The 14,151-nt window shown below is 46.0% G+C and overlaps 2 protein-coding genes across 4 annotated transcripts in view; one reads left to right on the forward strand and one right to left on the reverse strand.

The window, feature by feature from the left end:
- On the forward strand, positions 1–576 carry POLR3K (RNA polymerase III subunit K). Its single transcript, XM_064672723.1, has 3 exons — positions 1–129; positions 201–288; positions 387–576. The coding sequence occupies exons 1-3, from the start codon at positions 19–21 to the stop codon at positions 512–514; spliced, it is 327 nt and encodes a 108-aa protein (XP_064528793.1). The 5' UTR covers positions 1–18; the 3' UTR covers positions 515–576.
- A 796-nt stretch (positions 577–1,372) lies between these two features.
- The window catches only part of GTF3C1 (general transcription factor IIIC subunit 1), a 39,948-nt gene continuing 27,169 nt past the window's right edge, over positions 1,373–14,151 (reverse strand). For all 3 annotated transcript variants that reach the window (XM_064672682.1, XM_064672681.1, XM_064672683.1), the window contains 10 exons: positions 13,162–13,224; positions 12,571–12,664; positions 11,439–11,611; positions 10,297–10,581; positions 7,867–8,120; positions 6,209–6,495; positions 5,064–5,721; positions 3,529–3,568; positions 2,629–2,821; positions 1,373–1,757 (listed from right to left, as the gene is read on the reverse strand). In XM_064672682.1, the coding sequence (XP_064528752.1) occupies positions 1,536–1,757; positions 2,629–2,821; positions 3,529–3,568; positions 5,064–5,721; positions 6,209–6,495; positions 7,867–8,120; positions 10,297–10,581; positions 11,439–11,611; positions 12,571–12,664; positions 13,162–13,224 (2,269 nt within the window). In that variant the 3' untranslated portion in view covers positions 1,373–1,535. The remainder of the gene's footprint in view (positions 1,758–2,628; positions 2,822–3,528; positions 3,569–5,063; positions 5,722–6,208; positions 6,496–7,866; positions 8,121–10,296; positions 10,582–11,438; positions 11,612–12,570; positions 12,665–13,161; positions 13,225–14,151) is intronic.

Below are 14,151 nucleotides of genomic sequence, written 5' to 3' on the forward strand. Positions count from 1 at the left end.
GGCGCGGCGGAACCCGCGATGCTGCTCTTCTGCCCGGCCTGCGGGAACGTGCTGGTGGCCGAGGAGGGGCCGCGCTGCCACCGCTTCGCCTGCACCACCTGCCCCTACGTGCGCAATGTCACCAGGAAGGTACCGGGGGCGCGGGGGTTGACCCGGGGCGGGGGGTTGGCGGTCCCCGCTGAGCTCTCCCGGTCCCGCAGGTGACCAGCAGGAAGTACCCGCGGCTGAAGGAGGTGGACGATGTGCTGGGCGGCGCCGCGGCCTGGGAGAACGTGGACTCCACGGCAGGTCAGGGCCGGGCCGGGGGGCCGAGGAGGGGCCGGGCGGGGGTCGGGTCCGCCCTGCCCCGCCCTGCCCTGCCCTCACGGGCGCTCTCTGTCCCGCAGAGCCGTGCCCCAAGTGCGAGCACCCCCGCGCCTACTTCATGCAGATCCAGACGCGCTCGGCCGACGAGCCCATGACCACGTTCTACAAGTGCTGCAACCCGCAGTGCGGGCACCGCTGGCGGGACTGAGGGGGCTGCGGGGATGGGGCGCGGGGGTCCCGCCGCTGCAATAAACCTGGCACTGGGTGCGAGGGACCGTCTGCTGCGTGGTTGCTTTAACCCTGCTCCGAGCCGCGGGCACAGCTGGGAACAGGCTCCAAGAGGGTGTTTTGCCTGTGCGGCGGCCCCGGGCAGGCCCTGAGCTCCCACAGTGCAGGGGTGAGAGCACACAGCGTGAGACTCGTGCCCTGCACACCAAGGAACCAGTGCTGGAAATGCAGGCGGGCCTGAAGGTAAATAAGCTGAAGGGTGGTGATGAAACCCCAGCACTGAGCCAGCTGCTGTGCCACGGCACAGAAGGCAAAGCAAAGGTGAAGCGTTTCCTCTCTTGTGTTACAGGTTTTTTTACTGATCGTATAAGAAAAATGGCAGAGGGATTTTGATGTAACAAAACTTAATACTGTCTGTTGAAATAAAATTCAACACCAATAAAGGCAGAATTATGAATGTGCAAACACAGCTTCAGTGTTCAGAGCTAGGGAGTCTAGCAGCAAAATGAGCTGTTTGCACACTATGTAGTGCAATGAACTACATTGTTCTTAGAGACCCTGAGTCTTTCAACTGCTTTGAACAGAATGGAATCCTTACTGGAAAGGTTTTAAAAGCGTTCAAGATGTAATATTCAGAATTACTAGGTGTTCATCTATAACCTGACAGTTTCTCTGTGCAGAACTGTGCTCTCTGTGTTACAGAGAGGAAAAATCCAAAATGGGACCTTTGCTGTGACCTGTGGAAACACCCTAAGTTAAATCAGGAACCACAAACTATACACCCTGCAAGCAGTTATTGGTGAAGAGATAATATACTTCAAGCAGGATCACGTATTACTTCTGTCTTAACATCAAACTTTATTCTCAGTTTAAATACATTCAGAAGTAAAAAGGATAAATAACTTAATAAAAACATAATGGAGGAAAAATTGCAGCGTTTCATCTGCATTAATGCTCCCTCCTACAGGCTAAGCCAATTTGATATGACTCAGCTTTACCTCCTATACAGGGATAATCTGCACCCACTTATTCCAGTTCACTTCAGAGGGGAACACTCTCCCCAGCCTGAGGGTACAATCTATCGTGGGCTCGTAGTAGATCGTTGGGGTTTCACTCAGTTTGGGATTGTTGAGTTGTTCTTCCACAACTGGCTGAGAGAAGAGTGACACTGGGGATGGCTTTTTCAGGTAGAACCGTCTGATGCAACCCAGAGTTTCCAGACCCTGCGGAAAAATTCACATATTTTAGTGCGGGCAGTTGCAGTGGGGAAAAAAAAAATGCCCTGAATGCTCCTCTACCTATGGTGTTCTCAGAAATGCTGGGCAATTTATACCAAAAGTGGCTTCCCTTGAGCCCCTCAGGGGAAGTCTTGCTTACAGGAAGGGCTGCAGTGTCACTGCTGCACTTAAGATTTTGAATTCTTATAGGAAAAAAAAAATGTAAGTCAAGATTTAATTTCCAAAGTAGCAGTGGTGGCAGTCAAACTTCATGATGGGAAAAAAATACAAAAGATAAACTCCAAATTTTCTTGCCATGTACTGTTTCACAGTTAAGGATGTGGATCTTCAGGACAGTAGGTCTCATTTACACACAGCACAGACACATCTCAGTCTGGTTCCTACTTCAAAGACTGCCCATCTAGAAGGTACATAAGGAAAAAAATTAGGAACACTGGGATTATCTACAGTGGTTGGGGGTTGGAACCAGATGATCTTTAAGGTCCCTTCCATCCCAAACCATTCTGTGATCCTATGATTAACACTGCATTAAACGGCCACTTAGTATTTCACAGTGAGAAGCCCCCACTTGTCAGTAACCACCTAAAATTTCAACTCCCTGTACACCCATTTCAGAAGCAAGCTCAAATTTTGAACTCAGTAACAGGGTAACTCCAAGGATGGGTAAATCAGGCTTCCCTCCTTCCTCACTGTGAGCACTGACTCGCTCTGGCTTTGGTTGATTTACACCAAAGGGAGAAGGTGGTTTTTCGTGGCTCATTCACACTCCTGTTTTCCTGGGACTCCCAGCAATGGATCTGCTGGCTCTTGGTGTGGAAGCTGAGCTGGATTAAAGCTCCCAGAGTGGCTCAGGTACCTGCAGGATCTCCAGCACAGCCACGGGCTGCAGCACCCCACTGTAATGCTGCAGCAGCGCCGCCTCCGTCAGGCCCGGCTTTGCCATGACGTGATAGAGCACAGCCTCCATCATCCCCTTGCACACAGGCTTGTTCAGGTTCCCATCCACGATCCTCCACGGTCTCCCAATGAAGCAGACATCCTCACAGGCCCTGCAGAACACAATCAAAGCTCAGCTCTGTCAGGAGTTCATCTAGTTAAGATCTCCTATCAGAATTTCCGCATTACAGAGACTCTCACTCCATCCACTGCAGTGTTTGCTCACAGGTGTAAATCCTGTGGCTGCTCTGAGCAGGGCCTGGTGCTGATCCACCAGACAGCTCCAGACCTGCAGGATTTCACTTTTAGCACCATTACACACTCAGAAGTTACCCTGAGTCTCTGACCAGGAAAGCTTTGTTTGGTATTGGCCCTAATATCCTCCAAAAGTTATCAAAGACCTGCTTCAATCTCAATAGTGAAAGGAAAGAAAATCCTCATTTTCAGTAGCATTGTGGAGTCAAAAGACAGACCCTGCATGGAGATTCCCATTTCTCATATTGCAGTTTCTCCAGGCCTTTCCTGGGCACCTGAAAGTTGAGGCTTTCTGGCACTGGACTTATTTATGAAGTAAAATCATTTTTTCCCTCTGATATTTGAAGCCAGTTGCTTTTGGAGTAAAAACAAGTATCAGAGAAATTTTTCCAGCATGCATATGAGTGTGAGTAACATGAACAAGGGAGGAAGACCTGGGGTTTCTCCATCATCAATTCTCACTGCCCACCAGAGCCCAAAACTAGGGTTTCCAAATCAGCTGCTTCCAGTATTATTTTGGGAGTGCCAAGTGTTTAGTTATTCTGCAGACAGCCCTGTTACTCACCGGTCCCTGGCTGCCTGGGGGGCATCTGTCATGGAGCTGCCTGGAAAGAAAAGGACACATATTTTCTTATCAACTTCTTATCTAGTGGAAAAAAGAGTAAAAGGTGGCCAAGCTGTAAAGTGCAACAGCTTGTTAGGAAACCACCCGAGCAAACTATGCTCAGTTGTGGGGAGCTCTGAGCTGCCCCTGACCTGCCTGCAGCACCCTCCTCCCTCACCTCCTGCCACAACCACATCTCTCTACTCAAGCACACCTGTGGTTCCCTTCCCAAATCCCAGCAAGAAGCTTTATTCCTACAAGTCTGATGACATGGCTGGACCCAGGTGACTGCATGGGCTGAGAGAGCTGAGTGGCACAGGGAGCTGTGCAGGGTCTCAGCCTGAGAGCTCCCCCGTGGGTCTGGTTAACCCAAATTCCTGGGAATCACATGGAAGCTGAGCAGGAGCCCAAGTAGCTGCAGACATGAGAATGCAAACTCAGGATTCCAGCAGGGCTCAGTTTCAAAGCAAAGGTTGTCTCTGCTACTCCCATTACATTATGTCATGGGCTTTAATTAGACAATTACTTAACAGAGGTATTCCTACCATACCCAGAGGGGAACAGCTTTGCCTTAAGCACATGTAAACCCTTCACTGGCCAGTAAGAACTCTATGTTTGATAACAGAACTACTACTTTTTCTCTCCTGTGCTACAGACAAGTGAAGGAAATTAAATCCAGAAGGATACTTTGGTAGTTTCATTTAAGAACTGCTGAGGTCTCTGCTGTTTAGACAGTATCTATTTCCTGCAGGAAGGCTCCAGTTAAACAATTCCAAGCTCTAAGATGTCAGGGATCAGCCTGCACTGATTCACAGCTGCCTCTGAACGTGGGTACTGGCAGAGCTTGGCAGGATCCCACACGAGCAGTCAGGCAGTGATTCAGCCTGAAATCAGAGCTCATAGAAACAAAACCAAAATAAAATCCCCCACAAACTACTTAATGTAAAGCTTGGCAAGAACTACTGGCTATTAGAAAAGAAAACTGGCAGTAAAAAGGAAAAGAAAATGGAGTCCAATTGGGTTACAAATGAGGCTGTTAATCTCCCTGGCGTGTGCTGCTTCCTGGTTTAAGGATTTCAGGACTTTCAGCCATGGACATTCCAGCTATAGGCACACCAGCAGTGCTGTGCTTTCCAGGCTTAGAGATGTCTGGCCTTTGGACTGAAGCCAGACATGAAAAACTTCAGATCCAAACACATTTTTGAAGAAGAGCAAGACATGGAAATGAGTTTCTAAGGAAAACGTATTTTTGGAGTAGTTGTGACTGTTTCAGCAAAAGGAACAGGAAGGATTCTCTGAAGGAATCTCTGATATATTTGAAACCTCCAAGACCTTCCAGAAATTAGTGTTATGTCAATTTGTCTGTGAGAAAGGACAACCTCTCCCTGGTATAGCTTCATAAAGAATCTAGGATTTGCTTATAAAATAGCACTATCCATTTGGGATCAGCTGGTGAGCTAGTCTCTACATCTTGGATGCAGAGTGCTCCTACATACCTTTGGAGACTCCTGGGTTCTCCTGCAAGTAGGAAAGGTCATCATCCTGCTCACTGGCTGATTGTTCAGGCTTGGGGATCTCTTTGTTGTGCTCAGTGCTGAGCTCATCGTTCTGCACTTCAAATTCTTTGTCCTCAGAACAAGGTTGATCTTGTTCCTTGTGAGTGTCCACATCCACAGCCCCTGGAGCAGGCTCTGGGAGTTCAGCTGGGTGTTCTGCCTGCACTCCCAGGGAACCTGCTTCTCCACCCCCAGTTACAGCTTCCTTTGCTGTGACAGGATCAGTGGCACCTGCATCCAAGTCCCTTCCCTCTGCACTCTCCAGGCTGCCCTGTGAACCCTGGCAGAGCTGACTGTCCTCCTCAAGGACATCATTTTCAGTCTTACGTCTCTTCCTCGGGGGTTCTTCATCACTGACAGGTTCTGTGTCTTTTCCCAGCTGCTCCTCCTCTCCCAGACACTCCTGTCCCTTCCCTGGCTCTGCTGGGCACTCCTGGGGCACATCTGGGAGGGCACTGTCTGCCCCTTGCTGATCAGCATCTTCTGGTCTGTCCTTCAGACACACTGAATGCAACAGCCATGGCTTGGCAAACACCATTGCAACCAGTCTTACACTGTGGCCTCCTACTTCTAAAACCTGCTGCATGTCAATAAGGTCCTGTAAAAAACAAACAAACAAACAAACAAACCCCACAACAAATTATCTCAGAAGCTTTCACAGGAAAATGTTGGTTGAACCAAGTATTATGGAATTGCCATGTTTGGCAGCAAGGAAGGAGAAAAAAGCTGAAAAGATGTTTTACCCCTTAAACTTTCCTGAGATTACAGCACGAGACATTTTTCTCCAGTTTGAAGTAAGTTAAAAATATAACTGGGAAAGAGTATTTTGCTTCCAAAGGTGGATGTTGGCACTTTAGGTTTCTGAATCAGCTCATTCCTATCTTTGATTAAGTGCTGCTTTAATTTTTGGCCTTCCTGACTTTGAGGCAAGATTGCTATCAGGTATGGGATGTGATCTCCTGCCCAACATAAACAGCTTTGTTCAATTTACAGTTGCTTCCGACAGCCTGGAAGCTTGTCCTGTGCAAGGGGAATACTAAACACTCAGACATCAATGTATGGAAAGCAGCTGGCTGTGAAACCACCTGAATGTACTGCTCCAAGCTCCTGGTTCTTGTAGCTTCCACCTCTTCATAGCTGCAGAAACGTTTGCTCAGCTCAGCTTTGCAAATCCCGAAGTGGGAAGTTGCCTCTATGGCCCCACGGATCTCCAGAACAGCCTCTGCATCCCCGGGGCTGTAACCACAACGTTCTGTGCACTCCTGGAGGAACTTAGCAACCTCATAATCTTCTTCTTGGATTTTTATCAGCCTGGTGAAATTTTCAGGGAGGCAGGAGATTCCCACAGCCATGTTATCCAGCAGAGAGGGAACTGCAGGGCAAAGAAAACACAAAGCTGTGAAGCCGTTGTTACTGTGCAACACACTGCAGAAAGACAAAGGGATTAGAGGTGCTCTGGAGTACTCCAATTAAAAACAGAGCTTTGTTTGACATCTTCATTGCTCCACAGTTTCCTTTTTTCTTTCTGCCTTACATGTCTGTGTCTGAAAAGACCTGTAGAAGAAGATCAAGCGGGTTTACAAAGATTTATCCTCCTATCAAAGTGAAGGATGGCTGGAAGGCAGTGCAGACTTACTGGTATTTTCTCTAACACTGGGGGTCAGCTTAGCTCTAAGTTAATGAGGGAATCATCACATTTTTTCTTGAAGAAGGTCAAGTGCAAAATTCTAGGGGAAAGGAAATGCTATTAATAAAAATATCTGTGGCAGATCTGTTGGCCAGATGTGGTTTAACTAGCACTTGACAAATGCCTTGGCACAATTAGTCTCACAGAGCATCTCCTTGTTTGGTGACAGGTCCATCACTGCCCAGAACTGCCCCCCCTGTACAGAGTATTCAGAAGCTGAACCCACATAACCCCTTCTCCCAGTCCCTGATGATGAGGGGGCAGCTCTGGCACTGCTCCTCCTGCTCCCCTCCCTTTGATCCTCAGGCTGCTCCACACTGTGCCTCGTGGGACACTCATGGCAGCTGCACTTCCCTGACAGCCAAGGAGCAATGAGATCAGCTGTAATGAGCAGGCAGCTCAGCAGACCTGGAGGGCATGAGTGGCAGCTGAGAGATGAGGAAGGATTTCTATTTTACTTCTGCCACAACAGCAATAGCAACAGGACAGGGACAGCACCAGACCCTTCAGCTGAACAGCTGAAGGTTCTGGATACATTTGCATTACAGCTGAAAGCAAGATGCTCTTTAAGAAGGGGCAGTGCTGATGAATTGCAAACATTCAAGCTCTAAATATTATAAAAATGTTTAAATTACTGAGGCAAGAGGCCGGATATTGGACACCACTATTTCAGGCACTCGCATGAGACAAGTAAATGAGAATTTCCTTTCAAGGAGCTCTGAAATGTTTTGTATTTAGAGAAGAGAAAGCCTGGGTGTGACATAATATGGTATTTCAAGTTGCAGAAGGGACTGAAAAACCTCCTGGAGAAGGGGTAACAGAGCAGAGGACAGACTTCCTCTTTGCATTAACAGTTTAACACAACATGAAATACAGGCAAGGACTTGTTACCAACAAGAGGTGCCTTTAAGCTGCCCATCTGTTTAAATCAGGAGACAAAGCATCACAGACTGCATGTGTGATGAAAACAGAATGTTCCTATGAAGGGGCTTTGTTTAAATCAGTTCCTCAGCAGGGGAGGAACCTCTATGCAAGATGGGACAAACAGGAACTAACCTGGAGAGCTGAGTCTCCCTGGGACAGGGGAGCACCTCAGCCTGACCTTCACCTGGCAGGAGTTGACCACGATGTTGTCACTGGGGCTCAGGTTTCTCATGCTCACAATGCCAGGGGCGTAGTAGCCTCTCATTAGCAGGTAATTGGTGTGAGAAGCTTGACGAGCTTTCACTTCTATCCTCCGCTTGCCTCCAGCGCTGTCATCCAGGTCATCATCCTCCTCATCCTCCTCCTCCAGCCCTTCTTTGCCCAAACTACAGCAAACACAGGGGGTTTTATTTGTTTGTTGGCTTTTTTTTTCCGTAATAGTGACTCAGTGTACTGAGCAGAGCAAGAACACAGTGATTCTGCACTCCAGTCTTTAGTCATGGACAGCATGTCCACAGCAGGCTGATTTAAAGCACTGAGAACGAGCAACTACAGAAAAGAAAATACACTAGAAGTCCCTGGAAGAGGAAACTCTTCCATATTTTGCAATTATATTGAAATGAACCCAAAATATCTCAGCTTAAAGTGCTGAACCTCTTGATTAAAACAAAGGCAATATCAGAGTTACAACAGGTTGGTCAGAGCCTTCAGCTGTAACCACTGTGGCTCTTGTCTTGTCCTGGAAAGAAAGAAACAGTGTTGGTTTGACCAAGTTTATTTCTGGGAAATTTATCCTGGCTGCAACCACTACTCTTTTTTTACTTGGAGGCTTTCTGCAGTTTGGTTCAGCAGAACCTCTGGGGTTCAGCAGACACTTCATCATGAGGGAGCATCTGTTGGACACTGAGACCGTGAGGATGCTGCAGTGTTGGGCAGACAGTGTTTATTTTTAAGGAGGAAAAGGAGGAGAAAGAATTACAGACCGAAGACTTCAGTTACTTAAAAAAAACCCAAAAAACAACCTCCACCAAAAACCAAACTGCAGACAGCCTCAGAGTAAAAAAAGAATAGTAGTAGCAGCCAGGATAAATTTCCCAGAAGTAAACTTAGTCAAACCAACATTATTTCTTTCCAGGACAAGACAAGAGCCACAATGCTTAAAGTTGAAGGCTCTGAACAACCTGATGTAACTCTCAAGTTGCCTCTGTTCTAAGCAGGAGACAACCAAAGGTTCCTTACAACCTTTTCTAAGGTGAGTCAGACCTTCTTTTAAAACAGATTTTAAAACAGCAGGGAACACATCATTTAGGAAAAGTAGTGAGTAAAGTGGTCAGTCCAGGGCTCAGTGTATTTTTGCAAATGACCTGGGTGGTCAAAGACCTTATTCAGTTTGCACAGGATCACCCAACTGGAGACAGTGCAAGTCTATGAGAAGATGGGATTTGCATTCAGAACATCTCCAGCAAACTGGAGAAACAGCCTGGAAAAGAGCAGGGAGCAATTTCCTATGACAAATGGCTGTTATTTATATAATAGTACTGTGCATTTGTGCCTCCACACTAAGAGGAAACAATTAAGCAGGTAAAGGAAAAGAAGCTTGGTAGAGTGATTCACAAGAATCATAAGCTCCCCACTGCACTGGGGAGGTTTGGCTGGGTTTTTTTTTTTGGCAAGTCCATGGCCATTCAGCATCCTGGGATGCATTAGCAGGAGTTTCACCTATCTGACATGATGGAATTGGCACAGACCTGCCAGCAAGAGCATGGCATTTCTTTTCTGACATCACAGTTCAGTGCAGAAGAAAAGAAATGAGAAAGACACAGATCTGGAAAACTTAATAAAAAAACTTAATAATGTACCAAAAACACAAGTAAAGAAACTGAGGCTGCTTATTTTAAAGAACAGAATGTTATGGGAAAAAGACTGCAATAACAATCTTCAAATGGGTATTAAGCTGCTCTAAAGAGAACAAAGTATTTTCCATGTATATATACAACAGGAAGCAGCAGGTTAAAGCAAGAGATTTTAGTTGCACTCTTAAGAAAACACATAATGATTGAAAGGATGAAACACATATTGACTGTGAGGGTAAGGGCTCACAGGATCAGGCTGCCTGGGGAGAGTTTCAGTTTCAGTGGTGTGCCATTACTGCAGAAAAATTAAATCAAAGAGGAGACAATACACAAAAGCAGTATTGTGGTGAGAGGTTTCACTGGTAAAGCTGAAACCTTGTTATAACCCTTCTCAGCCTTTGAAATGACAAGGGATGATGTTGAAAATGCTCGTGCAGCACCCAGTGCTCCCCTTTCCACATCAGCTCTGATGGCACTGAAGTGCTGGGCAATTTAAATGTCACATGTGAAGACAAATGCAGTCCAGGGCTATAATGACAGGCACTAAGTGAAGTGCCATTAAATCTTCAGAATGCTCCCTCAGAAATAACAATTGAAACAGTATCACAGTAAAACATGTCCCAGTGCAGTGCAGGAAATGCTAATGCCTATCCAATTTCATTCAAGTTATCCCCAAACTGTGTTTACCAACAGAAATAACAGCATTTACCTTTTTATCACTTCATTTTCCACCATGGTGCTGTCCACCACAATGATCTGCTCTGGGATTCTCACATTCACAGTCACAAGTCCCAGGGAGAACAGGGAAAGCATTGCCACACACTGGCCACCGGGTCCATCCATGGGAAATGCCACCATGCCCTCTGATGGTGTGTTTTCCTGATCTTTAAATGAGAAGTTATCTGCCTGGTCTGATTTTTCAGCGTCCTTGAGCTTCTCGAGGAACTGGAAGGACTCTGTACAGATGCTGCTGGGGAAGCGCCACGTGAAAACCCTGGACAAAAACACAAAGAAGCACAAATCTTCCACAAGCTGTTCTTCCTGAGCATGAATTTAGTGTGAATTTTAGACCCATGGTAGCACAGAGCAGCCACACAGCTGAAGTTCCATGTTAGAGCTGGTGACCAAGTACCTTCTACACCTGCTTTCACAGTCCTTGGACTAGTTCCAGAACAGTAGGTATTTATCATAGAATCATAGAATAGATTGGGTTGGAAAAGACCTCCAAGATCATCAAGTCCAACCCCTGATCCAACTCCAATTACTATATCATGGCACTAAGGGCCACGTCCAATCTCTTTTTAAAAACCTCCAGGGATGGTGAATCCACCACCTCTCTGGGTAGGCCGTTCCAATGCCTGATCACCCTCTCTGTAAAGAATTTCTTCCTAACATCCAACCTAAACCTCCCCTGGCAGAGCTTGAGCCCATGTCCCCTTGTCCTATTGTTGGTCGCCTGGGAGAAGAGACCTGGCTATAACCTCCCTTCAGGTAGTTGAAGAGATAACATGTAAAAGTATCATGTAAAAGTCAGGTAACAGAAAGCAAAGATGTCACCTTCTGCTTCACGAGAGTGCTAAAGAAATCCTTCCACCACACCTAGAACTGTGCTGCTGCATCTCATTTCCTCTCCATGTGTCTTTGTAAAGTCCTGCCCAGCACACTGGGCTCTCTTCCCTCACACCCAACGAGGACCAACACACACGGCGTTACCCTCCCCTTCCAGCCCCAGCGGAAGGTTGGGCTCTCTGCCCTGGACACGGGATGTGTATTCTGATCTCCAGGCCCAGCACAGACCATACCCAGCCTGGCAGACCCTTTCCCTGCTCAAACCCCAGCAGTGACACCCACCTGTAGTAGCTCTGGGACAGCTGGTAGGACATGGGGGCGAAGGGCAGGGCCCGGTTCTTCTTGGGCCCCAGCGTGTGGTTCACCCGCCGGCGATTCACCAAACTCCTCTTCTGGCACTCCAGGAAAGCCTTCACCAGGATGTCATCCTGGTACTCCTGGTACAGCCGGAACGTCTGCAAAAAACACCCCCCTGTTCAGTGGAAAAGGCAGTTTTAGCTCTGTTACACTCAACCTACTTGAGGTTCACATTAACTAAATGGATATGAAGCCTACAAGCCAGGATGTAAATGATACATATAAATTCACTTAACTGCTGTTCTGTTCCTTTTATGGGCTTCCAGACTTTCCACGGTAAATGCCAATTAAATTAACTAAATACTATAGAACACTTGATATTCAAAATGGGATCAGGCTCCTGCTAGAATTATAGATGTGAAAAATGCTCCCTCTGCAACACATTTTGGTAGTTTTCTCCCTTCATTTCACCAGGAACACAGGCTTCTGTGAGCTTGGCTTTCTAGGCTCCACTCTTGCCTCCACTCTTGCCTGCTGCTGAGAGTTAAAACTCCCTTTGAACTGCTGACCTTATTTAAGACCTGACTGATAGATGATGCATTTTTATGGTCCTCAACCCTGAAGGAAAGGCTCCCCAACACCAGTGTTAGCTGGGTATTAGGACTGTCTCTGTGATATCTCCTCCAGATCATTTCAACTGCTCAAGTGGGCACTAAATCATGATACAGTTTGACCCAGTGGAAGGGATGTGGAGTTTATTTCACATGGTTTTTGGGAATTACTTCAACCTCACATCTTTAATCTCATCCTCAGAGAGAAAACAACATATTGAAAATCTGTCCAGAATATATAATTTCCTAAAAGCAGACAAGAACACTCCTCACAGAACAGACATAAATCTCAGTTTCTGGGTTTCTTTTCTCTCATTTGAGAAAGGAATTTATCAAGGGAGGGAGGAGAAACTTCAGGGTTGTGTGACCACATGTAGATGTGGCACCTGGGGACACAGTTTAGTGATGGCCTTGGCAGTGCTGGGCTAATGGTTGGACTCGATGATCTTTTCCAACCTAAACAATTCTGACTCTCTGAGCAGTAAAGTTTGGTCCAGATACTGTACCTGAAATGACTGACAAGATTCCATCTGTCTGTCTGAAAGTGCCAACGTGCTCTGAATCAGATTCTGTAGCACTAGAAAATGAATATCATAAACACTGAAAGAAAAAAAAATAGAAGAGAAAAAAGTTTATTCATGGTGATTTTTGAGCATGAGTACCAATAAACTAACAAAAATACACAAACTCAACCACTTGCTTCTGAAATACATGCATAAAGGCATCAGATTCTACAGCTGAGGATCACTCATGTAATCTGTTACATTTTCCCTGATCTTCCTCCCTGAATTTTGGATCAGTCCAAATAATCTGACAAAAAACAAAGTTCTCCTTATTAACATCTCCTTCTCTTCAAATACAGCACCCACATACAGTTGTCCCAATGATAACAGACCACCATTTTGAGGTCATCACTGCTGCCATTTTATCCACCAAATCTATGCCCTCACAGCCTTGTGAAGTATTGTTTTATTAATAAATTTATACACTACAACAGATGAAAAACTAATGAATTAGGAGACTATTTATATGACTCTCACAGATGTGAGACATGGCCTTGGAGTCCTGATGGGGATAATGGTGCTGCTGCTTCTCACCTGCTCAGATTATCCTCTTTTGTGCCTTGACTTGTGTCTTCTCCGATTGCCAACACCCGAAATCTGGATGAGGGAAGGGAAAGGAAAACACTGAAACAAGAGCAACATTCTGTGATTGTGCATCAGCCCCGAAGCCCAGAGGCTGATGAGCACAACTGCTAACGAGGCAAGTGCTGAAACAGCACAGGGACTGTGCTCCAGCAGCCTCAGCACAAGGGTCACACATTAAAAGAAGTGTCCAGATCGATCTCCACTAAAATATCTGTTGACAAGAAGATAAAACTCATGGACAGGAGACAGTCAGGCACTGTAAGGATTTTATTGGGGTTTTGGACTTCTAGTTACGGTCAGCAGAACTTCTGCTGTAATGTACAGCTTTTCCCAAAATAAGAAAACTTACAAAGCTGCTAAATTTGGTATCATTAAATGGTCTGAGACACAAATTTTCCACACTGCTCTTCAAGTGTTATTTATCACGAAAAAGTTTAACAATCTGGAGCTGCAGGATGCAGTACAAGCCTGAGTGCCCTTCTTTATCAACACTTTTAGCAGTGCTGAGGTGATTCAGCTGAGCAACCAGCTACAAATTGTGATATAAAGTGGGGCCAGGTTATCTGGAAAATGCTTAAGGGGAAGTCTTCTATTGCATTGAAAAGTTACACCTGAGTAGCACCATCTCTAACAGAAACGTTGAGGATTTGACAATTTAGGAAAATCTGATACTGTGAATTTCTGGTTTAAAGGTCTTCTTCAGCAAAATGGGAATGGCTTAAAATCAGCAAACTTGTGCAAATAACTCAAAATCAGTTATATGTATTCAGAAAGTGTGGATTTGAAAGAAGCACTGCTAGTTGTATTTACTAAAACTCTTTTTGATACTAAGAGTACAAGCACCAGAGGGTGTAAATCCTGCCCAGTGGAGAAGGGGCTGCTCTGACTTGCTGTCCCCTCTCACTGCCTCAGCCCACACGTGCAGAGTCAAAAGCACCA

The sequence above is a fragment of the Pseudopipra pipra genome, chromosome 16 (assembly GCF_036250125.1).
Source record: "Pseudopipra pipra isolate bDixPip1 chromosome 16, bDixPip1.hap1, whole genome shotgun sequence".
Taxonomy (NCBI): Eukaryota; Metazoa; Chordata; class Aves; order Passeriformes; family Pipridae; genus Pseudopipra; species Pseudopipra pipra.